This window comes from Oncorhynchus kisutch, linkage group LG2 (assembly GCF_002021735.2).
Source record: "Oncorhynchus kisutch isolate 150728-3 linkage group LG2, Okis_V2, whole genome shotgun sequence".
NCBI lineage: Eukaryota > Metazoa > Chordata > Actinopteri > Salmoniformes > Salmonidae > Oncorhynchus > Oncorhynchus kisutch.
In genome coordinates, this window is record NC_034175.2 from 71829541 (window position 1) to 71850047 (window position 20507).

Sequence of the window (20507 nt, forward strand, 5' to 3'; positions counted from 1 at the left end):
AACATTTAAAATTGTGTACAAGTGATTTTTCTTTCTCTCCAGCAATCTAAGTGGCAGGTGAGCCTACCAAAGGGCTGTGCCTCTAATGGGAGATTTCAAACTATCAAACCAGGGATATTACATCCAGAGGGACCAAATGTTACTGGAGGTTCTTTGCAGGTTGGAGTGAATTTCAGTTTCACACGAAAAGGATTGTGCTTATTGGCTGAGTTAGATGTGTGTGAGACTTGTGTATGTGGTTTGTGAAGGCCTCACCTCCTCTGGGTCTGTATTGTGGACTAGCTGGTCTCTGGGGGGTTCCTGTGCTGCTGGCAGTACTCACAGGTAATAGAGTCCAGCTCACTTTCCAGGAGCTCCCATGACGAGTCCGAGCTGGATGCCCTTGTGCTCTAAAAGGAAACAAGCATTCAGCTCTTAGCCTGTCCTTTTTAGCCATGTCCATACAGCCAGTTGCCTGTAGTGGCCTACATACCAGCAATACACTGTTTTCACACCCCCCCCAAAAAATTATACAAGAAAATATTGTATGCATAATACAATAGGTGTATTACTGTACCGTGACAGTGTTCAGTTGAATCAGCTAAGCCATAATGTACTTAGAAAAAAACAGCATGAAGAAAGTTTTCTGAAACAATCCAACAGTGATAATAACAAACATTACCATGTCAAAATGTGTTGGTGACTGTTTAGTTTCTACTTGGCAAGCTGTGGGAGTTTGGAGATCCTTTGCTGAGTGAGCCAACACTTCATTATCTAGGGACGGACCCATCTCCGGGTCCTCGTTTTTAGGAAGATTCTAAAGAGAGACAACAAAAAGGCAGTTCATCATTTATTCAACAGAAGTGCCCACATTGTTCATCATTAATAAGTGAAAATGGAGAAACTCCAGATTTCAGGATTCTGTATCTACACTAACGCTAACATTTCACGCTGTCTGATGTCTGTTAGACTGGTAACAATAAAAATACCCTGAGATGAAGATGTAGACTTTTCCCCTCAACACAAATCGCGCTCTTGGAGCACTTCAGGGACTTCTCAGAGACAGGAAATAGACATTTATTGGAATTGATTTGAAGTGATTTACTATATTTTTTCATAGTGAGGAAATATTTCTAAAACATCGGTGTTTCGCCTAGCTACCTCGGAGTCAAGACGTCTCTCCACACATTCCAAGGGGATCCCTGATTCCTCTACAGGTTTTATAGTCCCTTCTTCTGACTGAATGTTGACTGCAAAGGAATCATTTGTCAGGAGAAAGGGAAATAGTTGGGCTAAGTAAACAACATGCTATGCTTCGAGGATCAGCATAATTCTGAAGTCTGACCTATAACAATCATCACTCATCTATCTGATAGTACTTTTCTCCTCTTACCTCTGCTACTGTCCTCATGTCTCCTCTGGTCCAACCAGTCAGTCTGTGTCCTGGTGCTCATTCTGGAGATGACCTCCACATGCCTGTGGTCCAGGCATTCAGATAAGTCAACGTTATGCCACTGACATGAAAACTATTTTTTTCCCCTTCTACTACTTAAAAATATATATATATATATCTGGAAAAATATGATATGCCAACTCTTAAATCAACTAGCAAGATGTATTTTTACTTAAATTATGTAAATGCCGTGGGCATAACATCGCAGATACAGCTCCTCTGAAGAGACTGTTCAGAAATGTCATGGTCAATCAGTTGACCTTCAGGCTGCTGCACAGATGAGTAATTAAGGTTCTGTCTACCGTGGCCTATTTCTATTGAAGATTCTGAGTTAGCTATGATACCTGCACCGAGTCAGTATAAAACTAGTTAGTGAAAACATTATTATCCCGTTTGTAGATTTCCTGCATTACTACACATCCTTCAAGTCCTTCAAGTTGCCTGGCTGCTGTACAGCCGACCAGCACCATTAAACGGCTGCTGTACAGCCGACCAGCACCATTAAACGGCTGCTGTAACCTATGCACGGGTTGGTGGGTTCAAGGGTTGTTGGGACCTCAACTGAATCTTCTAGGCCTACTTGTGATTGAAGAGTGAGGTGCCTCATTCGTCATTTTACTTAGACTGCTGACTAATTTCTTAATTTGCACAATGGGCCAACCATTATATCTATTCAAAATGTATCTGACAAGAAACATGACCAGTCTTTTCTAATATTTTAGCATAGCTACACATGGCTACTGTATTTATTTCTAATTAGAATAAATGCTAAATGCCTTGGTTTCATAGCAACAATATGAATTCTAGAACAACACAGGCTTTGAGTTGTCAGTTGTTATAAGTCCTTAGAGGCCATGAGAGCTTTGGTCTTTTTGGGTGAGCTCTGTTTTTCCATCTGTCTCTTGAGTCTCTGCATCTGGGCAACGAGGCTGTACTGGGGCTTAATATTGTGGGGATTGGCCGAGTGCTGGTAGGCCATGCAGGTCTGCATCCGGTCCAGCAGAGTGTAAATCTCCAGGCTTTTCATTTGGAGATGTTGTTGCAGGATGTCTGGCCCCGGCATCACTAGGCCTTCCGGATGGGTTAGCTAGGAGAGAAAAACAACAGAAAACAGTCAGAACACATGGGATGGAGTGTGTCCATCAGATTAGCAGCTTATCAGCTATGTCTGGTTCATGTGCATTACTGTAATTATCCTTGAAAATCCATCAATGTTGAACGACGGAGAAGTTCATCAATATGTGCTCACTTGAGACAGTCCTGTGACGACTCACCTTGAGTTTGGAGCCCACGTTGAAACGTACTCTGCTCTGGTGAGAGGAGAATGTGAGGTAGATGCGTTCCTGGGACTGGATGCGGAGGCTGACGTGGCTACCCAGGACCAGACAGATGGGCTGGAAGGGAGGGGCTTGGATGTGAGGCTCAAGGTCCAGCCAGGTCCAGCGTCGTCTCAGGGCCCCGGTCTCACTGCAGCAGGAGCCTCCCAGCTGGGTCAGGTTCACCCTTCACACACACACACACACACACACACACACACACACACACACACACACACACACACACACACACACACACACACACACACACACACACACACACACACACACACACACACACACACACACACACACACACACAGCTTAGGTCCAGTTTCCAAACACAAGTAGGCCACAGTTACAGTATAGACATGCAGTAACAGCAGAACACTGCCATAGTTTATCTGTGTATGTGATTTTCAGGGCAAGTATTAATGGTACACACCATATAAGTCCATTGGGGTGGTAGCACGTAGACTGGCCTCTGGTTGTAAACATGGCCTCAAAGTTTGGCTCTAAATCCTTGTCCTCCATGATTATATAGGTGAAGTCAGCAGCCTCCACAGAGGAGATGATGACAGCAACATTCCCAGATGGATAGCTTGTTTTCACTAAGGAACTTATTGCTAAAGCTGTTGTACAATTGCCTGGTGCGCGAGTCTCTTAAATAAAAAGATACAACACATTACCTGTTCCGTCTGGATATAACGTGATGAAGGGTTTGCCATTTGGATAGAACCTCAGAAGCAAATGTATTCTCTAAAAAACAAACATATAGATCACTCAGTAATGGTAGTCCATGGACCTGAACAGTAAAGGAATAGCAGGGACCTGAACAGTAAAGGAATAGCAGGGACCTGAACAGTAAGGGAGTAGCATGGACCTGAACAGTAAGGGAGTAGCACAGACCTGAACAGTAAGGGAGTAGCACAGACCTGAACAGTAAGGGAGTAGCATGGACCTGAATAGTAAGGGAGTAGCACAGACCTGAACAGTAAGGGAGTAGCAGGGACCTGAACAGTAAAGGAATAGCAGGGACCTGAACAGTAAGGGAGTAGCACAGACCTGAACAGTAAGGGAGTAGCAGGGACCTGAACAGTAAAGGAATAGCAGGGACCTGAACAGTAAGGGAGTAGCATGGACCTGAACAGTAAGGGAATAGCAGGGACCTGAACAGTAAGGGAATAGCAGGGACCTGAACAGTAAGGGAATAGCACGGACCTGAACAGTAAGGGAATAGCACGGACCTGAACAGTAAGGGAATAGCAAGGACCTGAACAGTAAGGGAATAGCAGGGACCTGAACAGTAAGGGAATAGCAGGGACCTGAACAGTAAGGGAATAGCATGGACCTGAACAGTAAGGGAGTAGCACAGACCTGAACAGTAAGGGAGTAGCACGGACCTGAACAGTAATGGAATAGCAGGGACCTGAACAGTAAGGCAATAGAGAGGACCTGAACAGTAAGTGAATAGCACGGACCTGAACAGTAAGGGAGTAGCACGGACCTGAACAGGAAGGGAATAGCAGGGACCTGAACAGTAAGGGAATATCACGGACCTGAACAGTAAGGGAATAGCAGGGACCTGAACAGTAAGGGAATAGCATGGACCTGAACAGTAAGGGAATAGCATGGACCTGAACAGTAAGGGAGTAACAGTAAGGGAATAGGTGTAGAGAGCACTCAGATGAGATAAGCTGGTGCCAATGCCAGTACAGGGATGGTGTTAATACAGAAACCTACCCTCTCTCTGTGCTGCCTGTCCGTCTCCCCCTGGAGGGTGAAGATATCTGAGGAGTTCATGATGTCCATCTTAGGGAAGTGAGACTCTTCTCGGAAAGTCCAAACCTCATTGGACAGTCTGTAGGAGATGGTTTTGATCTGACCTTAAAAACACAAGAAAAAAAACAGTATTGCCGTTTTTGTCTGAGAGTGCAAAGTCACTATACTCACCATCTCATATTAGTTAAGATCATAACAGTTGTAACTATTTCATGTATCAAGGTGTTTTAGTGAGAACATGAAAATTTGACTCTTACCTGAAAAAAATCGGTTCTGATTGCCTTTCTTCAGGACCTTCTGAAGTTCCCATTCCAACAACCTTAAGATAAAATAGAGTTTGGCCTTCCTCAGAGTGCATCATCAGAACAGCTTGGAGTGATGGACACTACTTTGGGAGGTTAAGTGGAAATCTCTAAGAAGATCGAGAACCCAAGACATCCTCCTCTTCTTTCCAAAATTTAAGACTTTGACAGAAATGTGTCTCTTTGACCACGTTTAGCTTTTAAGTCTAAAAAGGGCCCATAGAGCCCCACAGTGGAGGTGTCATAATACCCATAAAACCTAGCGGTCAAACAGGGAAATGGTTCCAATCATTTTAGCATTTCATTTTTGTGGGGTAAATACAGGCGAATATATTGATAAAAATCACCTTGTCCTAGAGAGATCCAAACGTCAAGCCATGGTAAGCCTACACGAAACTCGACCCTTATTTTAAGTATTTTTAAAATCCCCTATTGGAGAAATTAAGGGTGCAGAAACGGATTGGAACCATTTCCCTGTTTGACCGCTAGGTTTTATGGGTATTTTGACTCATACTGTGGTACTCTATTACACATGTATGTTGAGAGGTGTGAGGTACACCATCATTCGATTAGAGGCTAATTCTTATTTATTTACACAAACATGTATATGTATATACACATACATACAGTGCCTTGCGAAAGTATTCGGCCCCCTTGAACTTTGCGACCTTTTGCCACATTTCAGGCTTCAAACATAAAGATATAAAACTGTATTTTTTTGTGAAGAATCAACAACAAGTGGGACACAATCATGAAGTGGAACGACATTTATTGGATATTTCAAACTTTTTTAACAAATCAAAAACTGAAAAATTGGGCGTGCAAAATTATTCAGCCCCCTTAAGTTAATACTTTGTAGCGCCACCTTTTGCTGCGATTACAGCTGTAAGTCGCTTGGGGTATGTCTCTATCAGTTTTGCACATCGAGAGACTGACATTTTTTCCCATTCCTCCTTGCAAAACAGCTCGAGCTCAGTGAGGTTGGATGGAGAGCATTTGTGAACAGCAGTTTTCAGTTCTTTCCACAGATTCTCGATTGGATTCAGGTCTGGACTTTGACTTGGCCATTCTAACACCTGGATATGTTTATTTTTGAACCATTCCATTGTAGATTTTGCTTTATGTTTTGGATCATTGTCTTGTTGGAAGACAAATCTCCATCCCAGTCTCAGGTCTTTTGCAGACTCCATCAGGTTTTCTTCCAGAATGGTCCTGTATTTGGCTCCATCCATCTTCCCATCAATTTTAACCATCTTCCCTGTCCCTGCTGAAGAAAAGCAGGCCCAAACCATGATGCTGCCACCACCATGTTTGACAGTGGGGATGGTGTATTCAGGGTGATAAGCTGTGTTGCTTTTACGCCAAACATAACATTTTGCATTGTTGCCAAAAAGTTCAATTTTGGTTTCATCTGACCAGAGCACCTTCTTCCACATGTTTGGTGTGTCTCCCAGGTGGCTTGTGGCAAACTTTAAACAACACTTTTTATGGATATCTTTAAGAAATGGCTTTCTTCTTGCCACTCTTCCATAAAGGCCAGATTTGTGCAATATACGACTGATTGTTGTCCTATGGACAGTCTCCCACCTCAGCTGTAGATCTCTGCAGTTCATCCAGAGTGATCATGGGCCTCTTGGCTGCATCTCTGATCAGTCTTCTCCTTGTATGAGCTGATTTGCAGTGGTCTGATACTCCTTCCATTTCAATATTATCGCTTGCACAGTGCTCCTTGGGATGTTTAAAGCTTGGGAAATCTTTTTGTATCCAAATCCGGCTTTAAACTTCTTCACAACAGTATCTCGGACCTGCCTGGTGTGTTCCTTGTTCTTCATGATGCTCTCTGCGCTTTTAACGGACCTCTGAGACTATCACAGTGCAGGTGCATTTATACGGAGACTTGATTACACACAGGTGGATTGTATTTATCATCATTAGTCATTTAGGTCAACATTGGATCATTCAGAGATCCTCACTGAACTTCTGGAGAGAGTTTGCTGCACTGAAAGTAAAGGGGCTGAATAATTTTGCATGCCCAATTTTTCAGTTTTTGATTTGTTAAAAAAGTTTGAAATATCCAATAAATGTCGTTCCACTTCATGATTGTGTCCCACTTGTTGTTGATTCTTCACAAAAAAATACAGTTTTATATCTTTATGTTTGAAGCCTGAAATGTGGCAAAAGGTCGCAAAGTTCAAGGGGGCCGAATACTTTCGCAAGGCACTGTACATACATACATACATACATACATACATACATACATACATACACACATACACACATACATACATATACAGTGGGGCAAAAAAGTAGTTAGTCAGCCACCAATTGTGCAAGTTCCCCCACTTAAAAAGATGAGAGGCCTGTAATTTTCATCATAGGTACACTTCAACTATGACAGACAAAATGAGGGAAAAAAATCCAGAAAATCACATTGTAGGATTTTTTATGAATTTATTTGCAAATGATGATGGAAAATAAGTATTTGGTCAATAACAAAAGTTTATCTCAATACTTTGTTATATACCCTTTGTTGGCATTGACAGAGGTCAAACATTTTCTGTAAGTCTTCACAAGGTTTTCACACACTGTTGCTGGTATTTTGGCCCATTCCTCCATGCAGATCTCCTCTAGAGCAGTGATGTTTTGGGGCTGTTGCTGGGCAACACGGACTTTCAACTCCCACCAAAGATTTTCTATGGGGTTGAGATATGGAGACTGGCAATGCCACTCCAGGACCTTCAAATGCTTCTTACGAATCAAATCAAATCAAATGTATTTATATAGCCCTTCGTACATCAGCTGATATCTCAAAGTGCTGTACAGAAACCCAGCCTAAAACCCCAAACAGCAAGCAATGCAGGTGTAGAAGAACTTGTTATCAGTCTAAAAGACACCTGCCCACAACCTCAAACAGTCACACTCCAAACTCCACTCTGGCCAAGACCAAAGAGCTGCCAAAGGACACCAGAAACAAAATTGTAGACCTGCACCAGGCTGGGGAGGCTGAATCTGCAATAAGTAAGCAGCTTGGTTTGAAGAAATCAACTGTGGGAGCAATTATTAGGAAATGGAAGACATACAAGACCACTGATAATCTCCCTCGATCTGGGGCTCCACGCAAGATCTCACCCCGTGGGGTTAAAATGATCACAAGAAGCCACTCCTTTGTTGCCCGGGCGGTGTGTTTGGGATCATTGTCATGCTGAAAGACCCAGCCACGTTTCATCGTCAATGCCCTTGCTGATGGAAGGAGGTTTTCACTCAAAATCTCACGATACATGGCCCCATTCATTCTTTCCTTTACACGGATCAGTCGTGCTGGTCCCTTTGCAGAAAAACAGCCCCAAAGTATGATGTTTCCACCCCCATGCTTCACAGTAGGTATGGTGTTCTTTGGATGCAACTCAGCATTCTTTGTCCTCCAAACACGACGAGTTGAGTTTTTACCAAAAAGTTATATTTTGGTTTCAACTGACCATATGACATTCTCCCAATCTTCTTCTGGATCATCCAAATGCTCTCTAGCAAACTTCAGTCGGGCCTGGACATGTACTGGCTTAAGCAGGGGGACACATCTGGCACTGCAGGATTTGAGTTCCTGGAGGCGTAGTGTGTTACTGATGGTAGGCTTTGTTACTTTGGTCCCAGCTTTCTGCAGGTCATTCACTAGGTCCCCCAGTGTGGATCTGGGATTTTTGCTCACCATTCTTGTGAGATCTTGCGTGGAGCCCCAGATCGAGGGAGATTATCAGTGGTCTTGTATGTCTTCCATTTCCTAATAATTGCTCCCACAGTTGATTTCTTCAAACCAAGCTGCTTACTTATTGCAGATTCAGTCTCCCCAGCCTGGTGCAGGTCTACAATTTTGTTTCTGGTGTCCTTTGGCAGCTCTTTGGTCTTGGCCAGAGTGGAGTTTGGAGTATGACTGTTTGAGGTTGTGGGCAGGTGTCTTTTAGACTGATAACAAGTTCAAACAGGTGCCATTAATACAGGTAACGAGTGGAGGACAGAGGAGCCTCTTAAATAAGAAGTTACAGGTCTGTGAGAGCCAGAAATCTTGCTTATTTGTAGGTGACCAAATACTTATTTTCCACCATCATTTGCAAATAAATTCATAAAAAATCCTACAATGTGATTTTCAGGATTTTTTTTCTTCTCATTTTGTCTGTCATAGTTGAAGTGTACCTATGATGAAAATTACAGGCCTCTCTCATCTTTTTAAGTGGGAGAACTTGCACAATTGGTGGCTGACTAAATACTTTTTTGCCCCACTGTATATACACACACATATTTTGGGGGGGTACTTAATACCCCTTTTTCTCTCCAATTACATGATGTTCAATTGTTAGTTACATTCTTGTCCCATCGCTGCAACTCCCGTATGGACTCGGGAGAGGTGAAGGTCGAGAGCCATGCTTCCTCCGAAACACGACACCGCTTCTTGACACACTGCTCGCTTAACCCAGGAAGCCAGCCGCAGTAATGTGTTGGAGGAAACAATGTACAGCTGGCGACCCGAAGTCAGCGTGCATGCACCCAGCCGCCACAAGGAGACACTAGAGCGCGATGGGACAAGGACGTCCCACCCAGCCAAACCCTCCCCTAACCCGGACGACGCTGGGTGCAATTGTGTGCTGCCTCATGGGTCTCCCTGTCACGGCCGGCTTCAACACAGCCCGGGATCGAACACGTATCTGTAGTGACGACTCTAGCACTGCGATGCAGTACTTTAGACCGCAGCGCTGTTCGGGAGCCCCGATTAGAGACAACTTATGTTTGATCTGAAAATGTGGTTGGGGACTCCGTATAGTGGGTGTGACGCAATTGCAGAGCCTCTGGAAGCACACAGAGTCCAAATTGAGCTCCATACCCCATTGCTATGTGCCTCCTAAATTTTGTAACAATGCAGAGGGCTCTGTATAGCTCCACATTCACATTATTGTTTTATGGTAGGTGGGGGCGGGAGGTCCTGTATAAACACAAACTCACTTCCTTGACAACTTCCTTTACAACAGCTCTACGCTGCTCCGCAAAACTCAATAAGTATCGTATGCATGACGACTGCAAGAGGGTTTCAAACAGCTGACACCAAAATGGACAGGGTATTACCTAAATTAGATCCTCTCACCTCTGCTCTGCCCGCTCCTTTGCAGCTCTCTTCTCATGTTTGTTCATGAAGGGTGGGTGAGGGCCCACATCAATCTTCCTGTTCATCTCCATGGCGGCTAAGGCCCGCTCCTCTTCCAGGAGAAACGCTCGCATTTTCTGAGCCCGTTCACAGCAAAAGAGCTGAGTAGAAACATAACAAAACAACTGTTCAATGGGAGTAGGAGACAACTTAATTCTAACCCATATCTACAATCTTAGCAGCATGTGATCCACACCAGGAACGATAAAGGAACATTAGAATGCAATCATTCCAGTCTCTCTCTTTCTGAAACAGGTATTTAAAGATTGGCCCATTGTTACTTGCATTGATTTGCTTTGAATTGATGGAGAACAACTTCACTGTCAGCAGGACTCACCAATTCCAGGTCACGATTATTTTCCAATTGTTCCCGGCGTATGAATGGGTTACAGGGTTGCTGGCAGTAGTCACATAGAACAAACTCTACTTTCAGTTTGGACTGAGCTTCAGAGGATCCAGAGATCGGCAACACTGGGATCTAGAGTAAGGCAAGCTTCACCATCACTCCTCTCATGCAAAATGTTGTACCGTACCACAGTATGTATTTATGCATGTACAGTTGAAGTTGAAAGTTTAAATACACCTTAGCCAAATACATTTAAACTCAGTTTCACAATTCACAATTCCATTTAATCCTAGTAAATGTTCCCTGTCTTAGGTCAGTTAGGATCACCACTTTATTTTAAGAATGTGAAATGTCAGAAAAATAGTAGAATGATTTATTTCAGCTTTTATTTATTTCATCACATTCCCAGTGGGTCTGAAGTTTACATACACTCAATTAGTATTTGGTAGTGTCGTCTTTGAATTGTTGGGTGAATTGTGGCCTGTTCCTCCTGACAGAGCTGGTGTAACTGAGTCAGGTTTGTAGGCCTCCTTGCTCACACACACTTTTTCAGTTCTGCCCACAACTTTTCTATAGGATTGAGGTCAGGGCTTTGTGATGGCCACTCCAATACATTGACTTTGTTGTCCTTAAGCCATTTTTCCACAACTTTGGAAGTATGCTTGGGTTCATTGTCCATTTGGAAGACCCATTTGCGACCAAGCTTTAACGTCCTGACTGATATCTTGAGATGTTGCTTCAATAAAATGTTCCTGCCTCATGCCATCTATTTTGTGAAGTGCACCAGTCCCTCCTGCAGCAATGCACCCCCACAACATGGTTCTGCCACCACTGTGCTTCACGGTTGGGATTGTGTTCTTCGACTTGCAAGCATCCCTCTTTTTCCTCCGAACATAACGATGGTCATTATGACCAAACAGTTCTATTTTTGTTTCATCAGACCAGAGGACATACATGTATCTCCAAAAAGAGGCCTTTCAGGTTATGTCAATATAGGACTCGTTTTACTGTGGCTATAGATACCTTTGTACCTGTTTCCTCCAGCATCTCCACAAGATCCTTTGTTGTTGTTCTGGGATTGATTTGCACTTTTCGCACCAAAGTATATTAATCTCTAGGAGACAGAACGTGTCTCCTTCCTGAGCGGTATGACGACTGCGTGGTCCCATGGTGTTTACACTTGCGTACTATTGTTTGTACAGATGAATGTGGTACCTTCAGCCGTTTAGAAATTGCTCCCAAGGATGAACCAGACTTGTGGAGGTCTACAATTATTTTCTGAGGTCTTGGCTGATTTCCAAACGATGTCAAGGAAAGAGGCACTGAGTTTGAAGGTAGGCCTTGAAATACATCCACAGGTACATCTCCAATTGACTCAAATGATGTCAATTAGCCTATCAGAAGCTTCTAAAGCCATGACATCATTTTCTGGAATTTTCCAAGCTGTTTAAATGCACAGTCAACTTAGCGTATGTAAACTTCTGACCCACTGGAATTGTGATACAGTGAATTATAAATGAAATAGTCTGTCTGTAAACAATTGTTGGAAAAATGACAAACTATAGTTTGTTAAAAAAGAGATTTGTGGAGTGGTTGAAAAACAAGTTTTAATGATTCCAACCTAAGTGTATGTAAACTATGCATGCACAGTACTATATTATGCACAGTACTATATTATGCATGTACAGTACTATAGTATGCATGTACAGTACTATATTATGCATGTACAGTACTATAGTATATATGTATGTACAGTACTATATTATGCATGTACAGTACCATAGTATGCATGTACAGTACTATAGTATGTATGTATGCATGTACAGTACTATATTATGCATGCACAGTACCATAGTGTGTATGCATGTACAGTAATATAGTATGCATCTACAGTAACATAGTATGCATGTACAGTACCATAGTATGTATGTATGTACAGTACTATATTATGCATGTACAGTACCATAGCATGTATGTACAGTACTATAGTATGTATGCATGTACAGTACTATATTATGTATGTACAGTACTATAGTATGCATGTACAGTACTATAGTATGCATGTACAGTACTATAGAATGTATGTACAGTACTATATTGTGTATGCATGTTCAGTACCCGTCAGAAGTTTGGACACACCTATTCATTCAAATGTTTTTCTTTATTTTTTACTAACTTCTACATTGTAGAATAATAGTGAAGACATCAAACTTATGAAATATCACATATGGAAACAAGTAGTAACCAAAAAAGTATTAAACAAATCAAAATATATTTTGTATTTGAGACTCTTCAAAGTAGCCACCCTTTGCCTTGATGACAGCTTTACACACTCTTGGCATTATCTCAGCCCATCTGTAAATAGCCTATCCAACTACCTCATCCCCATATTGTTATTTATTTTTTTGCTCCTTTGCACCCCACAGTATCTCTACTTGCACATCTATCACTCCAGTGTTAAATTGCTAAATTGTAAATACTTCGCCACTATGGCCTATTTATTGCCTTACCTCTCTAATCTTACCTCATTTGCATACACTGTATATAGACTTTTCTATTTAGTTATTGACTGTACGTTTGTTTATTCCTTGTGTAACTCTGTGTTGTTGTCTGTGTCGCACTGCTTTGCTTTATCTTGGCCAGGTTGCAGTTGTAAACGAGAACTTGTTCAAATGGCCTACCTGGTTAAATAAATGTGAAATAAAAAATATTTAAAAAATTCTCCTGGAATGCTTTTCCAACAGTCTTGAAGGAGTTCCCACATATGCTGAGCACTTGTTGGCTGATTTTCCTTCACTCTGTGGTCCAACTCATCCCAAAACATCTCAATTGGGTTGAGGTTGGGTTATTGTGGAGGCCAGGTCATCTGATGCAGCACTCCATATTATTTACTTTTTATTTAACCTTAATTTAACCAGGAACGGCTCATTGAGATTATAATCTCTTTTTCAAGAGCACCCTGGCCAAGATAGGCAGCACCAAGTCATTACAAAAAAAATTACGGACAGACAACATTAAAAACTACAAGTAATCTAGTAAAAACCATTGAATTCACAAGAGTATAAAACAGCAAATTACAAACATTGACAGGTCAGGGAATCAGCCTCAAAATCCTTCATCAGTGATTTAAAAACACCAATCAGGACAAGTTCTTCCAGTTTAAAAGTATTTTGTAAGGTGTTCCAAGACGATGACGCAGAGTACATAAAAGCCCTTTTACCAAATTCAGTTCGGACATTTGGAACAGATAGCAGGATAAAGTCCAGCGAACGAAGAGAGTACCCACCACATTTCTGAACAATAAAAATGCACAAATAAAAAGGTAGTAAAACCAAAATGGCTTTGTAAATAAAAGTATACCAGTGACTGAGCCTACGAGTGACTAGAGAAGGCCAGCCAACCCTGGTATACAAAGTGCAGTGGTGCTTAAGGGTTTTGCAGTTTAAAATAAATCTCAAAGTGCCATGGTAAAGAGTGTCAATTGATCTCAAACACTGAGCGGAAGCATTCATATATAAAATATCCCCATAGTCTAGTAAAGGCATACATGTAGCTGATACTAGCTGGCTTCAAAAGAAAAACAGGCCTTATTCCTAAAATAAAATCCCAATTTCAGCTTCAATGTTTTTGTAAGTTGTTGAATATTCAATTTAAGAGAGAAAATCATCAATTACAATTCCAAGATATTTATATGAGGTTACAACCTCAATCTCCTTGCCCTGACAGGTAGTAATAGGAGAAGGTTCAGAGGTCTATTTCTTGCATTAGAAAACACCATTAGTTTAGTTTTGTCAGTATTGAGGATAAGCTTCAATTGACACAAGGTATGTTGAACAGTATAAAAAGCAGTTGGTATGTTCTGGAAAGCTTTTGTAAGAGATGAGGCACAACAGTAAATAACAGTGTCATCAGCATAAAAATGAAGTTGTGCATTTTGGACATTTTTGTCTAAATCATTTATATAAATAGTGAATAAGAGAGGACCAAGTACAGCACCTTGGGGCACACCATTAAAGACAGACAATTTAACAGACATAAGCCCATCAAATTGAGTGCACTGATTTCTATCAGACAGATAGTTAGCAAACCATCCAATTGCATGCTCCAAAAGACGTACACTCGACAATCTCTGCCTTAGTATAGCATGATCAACTGTATCAAAAGCCTTAGAGAGATCAATAAAAAGTGAGACACAGTGCTGTTATTTTGTCAATGGCTTCAGTGATATCATTTAAAACCTTCATGGCTGCTGTAATTGTGCTATGCTTCTTCCTGAAGCCTGATTGGTACATTGATCAAATAGAGTTAGTAAATAAAAACTATTTTAGCTGTTCACTTACAAGGGTTTCAAGTATTTTCACCAGGGGTGACAGCTTTGAGATTGGCCTATAATTATTTAAAAGAGTTGGATCTCCCCCTTTTAAAAGTGGTAGGACAAATGCTGATTTCCAGATTTTCAGGATTTCACTACATTCCATATGTAAGTGGTTCAGCTATGAAATCAGCTGCCAGATTTAAAAAGCAGGGAACAAAAACATCAGGACCTGCAGGCCTTCTGTGATCTAAGGATGTCAGGGCTTTAAGTACCACCTGCACTGAGAATGGCTAAAAAAAGCTAAAAGTTTGACCAGCTCTCACTGGTTCATCCACACAGGGTTGTACAGAGACAGAGGACACTGAATCAAACAGACTACCAGGCGATACAAATTGCTCATTGAAAAGATTCAGCATTTCAGTTGTCATATATAGCAACAGAGTCCTTCAAAACACATGACGGTAATTCATTAACCTTACTGTTACCAGACATAGACTTAATAGCCTTCCAAAATGTTCTAGGGTCATTCAGGTTATCAGTGGTAACAGACATAAAATATTCAGACTTGGCCTTCCTGAGAAGAAAGAACACTTGTTTCGTAACTGCCTAAAAATAACCCAATCAGCATCAGAACATGATTTCCTTGCTTTAGCCCAGGCTAGATTACGGTTGTGAATAATACAAGACAGCTCAGAAGAAAACCATGGATTATCCCGCCGTTTAACCCTGAACCTGTGGAATGGGGCATGTTTGTTTACTATTTGGGAAAAACCATATTGAAAGAATTTCCAGTCAGTTTCCACATCAGGGATAAACTCAATCTTGCTCCAGTCAAAATAAAACAAATCATGAAAGAAAGCCTGCTCATTAAAACACTTCAAATTTATCTTACGAATAAAACATAACTCTCATTCTTGATCAAATAGCCCTTACATAGCTTGGAGGTGTGTTGGGTCATTGTCCTGTTGAAAAACAAATGATAGTGGGACCAAGCCCAAACCAGATGGGATGGTGTATCACTGCAGAATGCTGTGGTAGCCATGCAGGTTAAGTATGCCTTGATGTTACGTGAAATGAGTGAGGAGGTGTGGAGGCGCAGAGAGCAAAAGATGTGGGAAAAAACACGCTTTAATGTCCCGGAAACATAACATAAACCAAAAGTGGAAAAACAAATGATCAGAAATATAAACGGACAGCGTGAAACCCAAATACAAACAAAATACACTCAAACAACAAACAGACTGACAAGCCCACACGAAACAGAAGCAGGCTGAACGAACTATATATAACCCTCCCCTAACAACCTATATATAACCCTCCCCTAACAACCTATATATAACCCTCCCCTAACAACCAAACAGACTAACAAGCCCACACGAAACAGAAGCGGGCTGAACGAACTATATATAACCCTCCCCTAACAACCTATATATAACCCTCCCATAACAACAAAACAGACTAACAAGCCCGCACGAAACAGAAGCAGGCTGAACAAACTATATATAACCCTCCCCTAACAACCAAACAGACTAACAAGCCCGCACGAAACAGAAGCAGGCTGAACAAACTATATATAACCCTCCCCTAACAACCAAACAGACTGACAAGCCCGCACGAAACAGAAGCAGGCTGAACAAACTATATATAACCCTCCCCTAACAACCAAACAGACTGACAAGCCCGCACGAAACAGAAGCGGGCTGAACAAACTATATATAACCCTCCCCTAACAACAAAACAGACTGACAAGCCCGCACGAAACAGAAGCGGGCTGAACAAACTATATATAACCCTCCCCTAACAACAAAACAAGAAACAGGTGATACCAATCAGACAAAACCAAAGGAACACAGAACAACGGATCGGCGATAGCTAGTAGACCGGCGACGACGACCGCCGAGCGCCACCCGAATAAGAAGGGGAGTCACCTTCGGTAATATTCGTGACACTTGAACTCTAAATGAATCACAAACAGTGTCACCAGCAAAGCACCCCCACACCATCACACCTCCTCCGCCATGCTTTTCGGTGGGAAATACACATAGAGATCATCCATTCACCCACACAGCGTCTCACAAAGACTGGGACCAAAAATCTCCAATTTGGACCCCAGACCAAAGGACATATTTTTACTGTTCTAATATCCATTGCTCTTATTTCTTGGCCCAAGCAAGTCTCTTCTTCTTATTGGTGCCCTTTAGTAGTGGTTTCTTTGCAGCAAATCAACCATGAAGGCCTGATTCACACAGTCTCCTCTGAACAGTTGATGTTGAGATGTGTCTGTTACTTGAACTCTAAAGCATTTATTTGGGCTGCAATTTCTGAGGCTGGTAACTCTAATGAACGTATCCTCTACAGCAGAGGTACCTCTGGGTTTCCCATTCCTGTGGCTGTCCTCATGGGAGCCAGTTTCATCATAGCGCTTGATGAAACTTTCAAAGTTCGGTGTTGACTGACCTTCATGTCTTAAAGTAATGATAGACTGTTGTTTCTCTTTGCTTATTTGAGCTGTTCTTGCCATAATATGGACTTGGTCTTCTACCAAATAGGGCCATCTTCTGTATACCCCCCTACCTTGTCACAACACAACCGATTGGCTCAAATGCATTAAGAAGGAAAGAAATTCCACAAATGAACTTTTAAGAAGGCACACCTGTTAATTGAAATGCATTCCAGGTGACAACTTCATGAAGCTGGTTGAGAGAATATTAAGAGTGTGCAAAGCTGTCATCAAGGCAATAAAATATATTTTGATTTAACACTTTTTTGGTTACTACATGATTCCATATGTGTTATTACATAGTTGATGTCTTCACTATTATTCTACAATGAAGAAAATACTAAAAATAAAGACAAACCCTTGAATGAGTAGGTGTTCTAAAACTTTTGACCGGTAGTGTATGCATGTACAGTACAATATTATGTATGTAACATGAAATATGTCATCATGAAAACAAGAAGCACTATGGGAATAAAAAAAATACAGTAAGCTGCCAAAGTGTTGGGACAGTGACACTCATTTGTTGTCGTTTTGGCTCTGTACACCAGCACTTTGGATGTACAAAAAAAATATGTACAATGACTATGAGGTTAAAGTGCAGACTGTCAGCTTTAATTTGAGGGTATTTTCATTCATATCGGGTGGGAACCGTTTAGAAATTACTGCACTTTGTGTATATACAGGGGATAAAAAGTATAGAAAAAAATGTACTTGTATGTGTATTAAAGTAGTGAAAAGTTAGGTATTTGGTCCCATATTCATAGCACGTAATGACTAAATCAAGCTCGTTGTGACTCCGCAAAATTGTTGGATGCACTTGCTGTTAGTTTTGGTTGTGTTTCAGATTATTTTTGTGCGCACTATAAATGAACGGTAAATGATGTATTGTGTTATTTTTGAGAACGTGGTTATCAAACCGTCACGCCAGGGTAAGCCTAGTCAAAACACAGCCCTTATCGTAAGTCAATGCGTGCTAGAAAATATGGGACAAAAATTATTTTCCTTTTTACTACTTTAATACAAAATGGTTCATCTGATATGGATGACAATACTCTCAAATTAAAGCTGACAGTCCTCACTTTAACTTTGTAGTCATTGTATCATTTCTCATCCAAAGTGCTTGAGGTTGCTTACCTTTTCAAAATGAACAGGCGGTTGTTTCGACTCTGGTTTGTAGGCCAACATGGAAGGTGGCCCCACATTAGGTATACCATACAACTCATTTTCCTTCTCCATATCTGTCTCTTCAATCTTCCAAAGAGGACACAAAAGATAAACCCTGTTATACCATTTCAATTCTTCAGTTTGTTGTGATCTATTTTCAGTTTGTTGGGTTTGGTAGTAAATTGGTTGATTGAATAGCCTACTGTGATTGAACTGTTTTCTATTAACTAATCATATACCATAGGCTATATACATTACCTTACCTCTGAATGTGGCCCAATAACTATACTCTGGGGAACTGTCTGTGATGAGACTTTTGGCTCAAACCTCTCCACTTTACTTTGAACTACGAGAGAGGAAATAATTGTAGGAAGGTGCTGACAGATGTTTGAGGGGGAGAGCAGCAAAAAAGAAAGTGTGACTCATTCGAACCCAAAACCCATCGGACATTCTGACTACCTTGACAGCTGTCTGTGAGTGCCTGCTCCACCCACTCCCAGTCTGTCTGGGTGCTGGCGCTGACTATGGTGATGGATCTGCCGTCCAGCACGTGGACCTCTATGAACTCTGCTGTGGTAGAAACGCTCCTTGGCAGCGTGCTGGATGGTGTAGGGAAAAAGAGGGCCTGTTCTTCAAGCATGTTCAGACTATGGTCAAAATAGTTTCAAGCGCATGCCAATCTTGTTATAAAATGCAATAGTGGTTAATAATTGTATGACAATGATGTGAATACTTATAGGCTACTGGGGTGAAGGTAACAACGCTGCTACCTCACTCTCCAAAGGAGGCGCATGAATTGAGGAGCAAACTGAAGTGAAGAAGAAACTGAGGAACTGTCAGAGGGCAGTGGAAGTGTATAACAATTGATTCACTGCTCAGAATAAAATGAACACATTTCCACCCTTCATCAGGGCCAGGATTTGGCCTACTTCACTGATTTAGAAAATAAAATGGAGGATTTTATACATGACATTTTATACTATCACAACGGGAATTCAAAAGGAAAAACATGAGATTGGTACAAATTCTGACCAATATATTGTGTGTGCAACTCATTTGCCAATCACATGGGAGGGGTTTGCATGCCGATTGTAATTACTACCTGGGCCACGAAAATAATATCTAAAATCCATTTTATCATCAGCATATGAATTTAGTGAAGGCGAATGGCTGAAGCGTGGTTGGTTTCAATCACTTGTATCCAGTTCCACTGTCCCCCAACAGGCTACCTGGGCCAAACCCTACCAGCATATTGGCTACATATCTCTCTAAAAATCTCTCATTGAACCTGAAATAATACTAAAAAAGTCTTACATTATAACTTTTTCATCTGTGCTCAAAGTAGTCCTGGCATGGCTCTTTGTTTTCTCACCTAGCATTGCACAGCGAAGGAAACGTTAAGCAGGTTATCTGCTTCTAAATGTAACGTTATTCAATTACAATACAACGAGAAGGGAGTGAACATGCGATCTCATCAGTGAGCTAGTCTACTCACCCCTTACTCACCTAATTCACAGACTTTCCAAATGTCATCCGACGCCATACGTGGGCAAATGTAAATGTTGTCAGATAAAACTTAAACTTACAAATGAACCTGTCCGTCACAAGAGTTGCAACGGGGTCTTTCTGATTGTCACAGGTCAACTGGTCCACTGGGTTTTGCACGTTTTCCGCTAAGAACCGAGGTGCGGAAAGGTCAGTCGTGTTGTCCAGAATCTTGAATTATTGCGCAACACCAGCATCTGTGGGCGGCACCCCACTCATACTGACAGGGTTTTATGGGGTAAGTGGCACTCACACGAAAAGAAATAGCCCCTGATCAATGACAAATACTAATGAAATCATGTATAAATATTCGAGGCATCAATTGAATGACGTGTTATTGTTTTTCCTATTTCATGATGTCAATGAGATATATTAATTTTTTGATTAAATACATGGCAACAGCTTCGTGTGCATTTTATTATTACGTCATATGAAATGTAGAACTCGGTGATGCCCTTTAGATCTAAGCATAGACATCCTGTTAAATTATTAGAGGGGCTATTTCATAAACCCTAAAAGTTCCAGAATGGGGTCAAAATGTTAGTAGAGGCTTAATCCCGATTTTACTTATGCAGGAAAATAAAAGTTGTCATATTGTCATATAATTATAAATGCAA

At 41.3% G+C, this 20507-nt stretch overlaps 1 protein-coding gene across 1 annotated transcript; it reads right to left on the bottom strand.

Annotated features, from left to right (window-relative positions):
* Positions 1 to 975: 975 nt before the first annotated feature.
* On the bottom strand, positions 976 to 19725 carry LOC109905281 (glutamate-rich protein 6). Its single transcript, XM_031801126.1, has 12 exons — positions 19660 to 19725; positions 18805 to 18944; positions 18609 to 18691; positions 18316 to 18432; positions 10358 to 10498; positions 9961 to 10121; positions 4788 to 4849; positions 4492 to 4634; positions 3428 to 3507; positions 3194 to 3349; positions 2707 to 2935; positions 976 to 2519 (listed from the first exon to the last, which is right to left on the bottom strand). The coding sequence occupies exons 1-12, from the start codon at positions 19722 to 19724 to the stop codon at positions 2268 to 2270; spliced, it is 1629 nt and encodes a 542-aa protein (XP_031656986.1). The 5' UTR covers position 19725; the 3' UTR covers positions 976 to 2267.
* Positions 19726 to 20507: the final 782 nt, after the last annotated feature.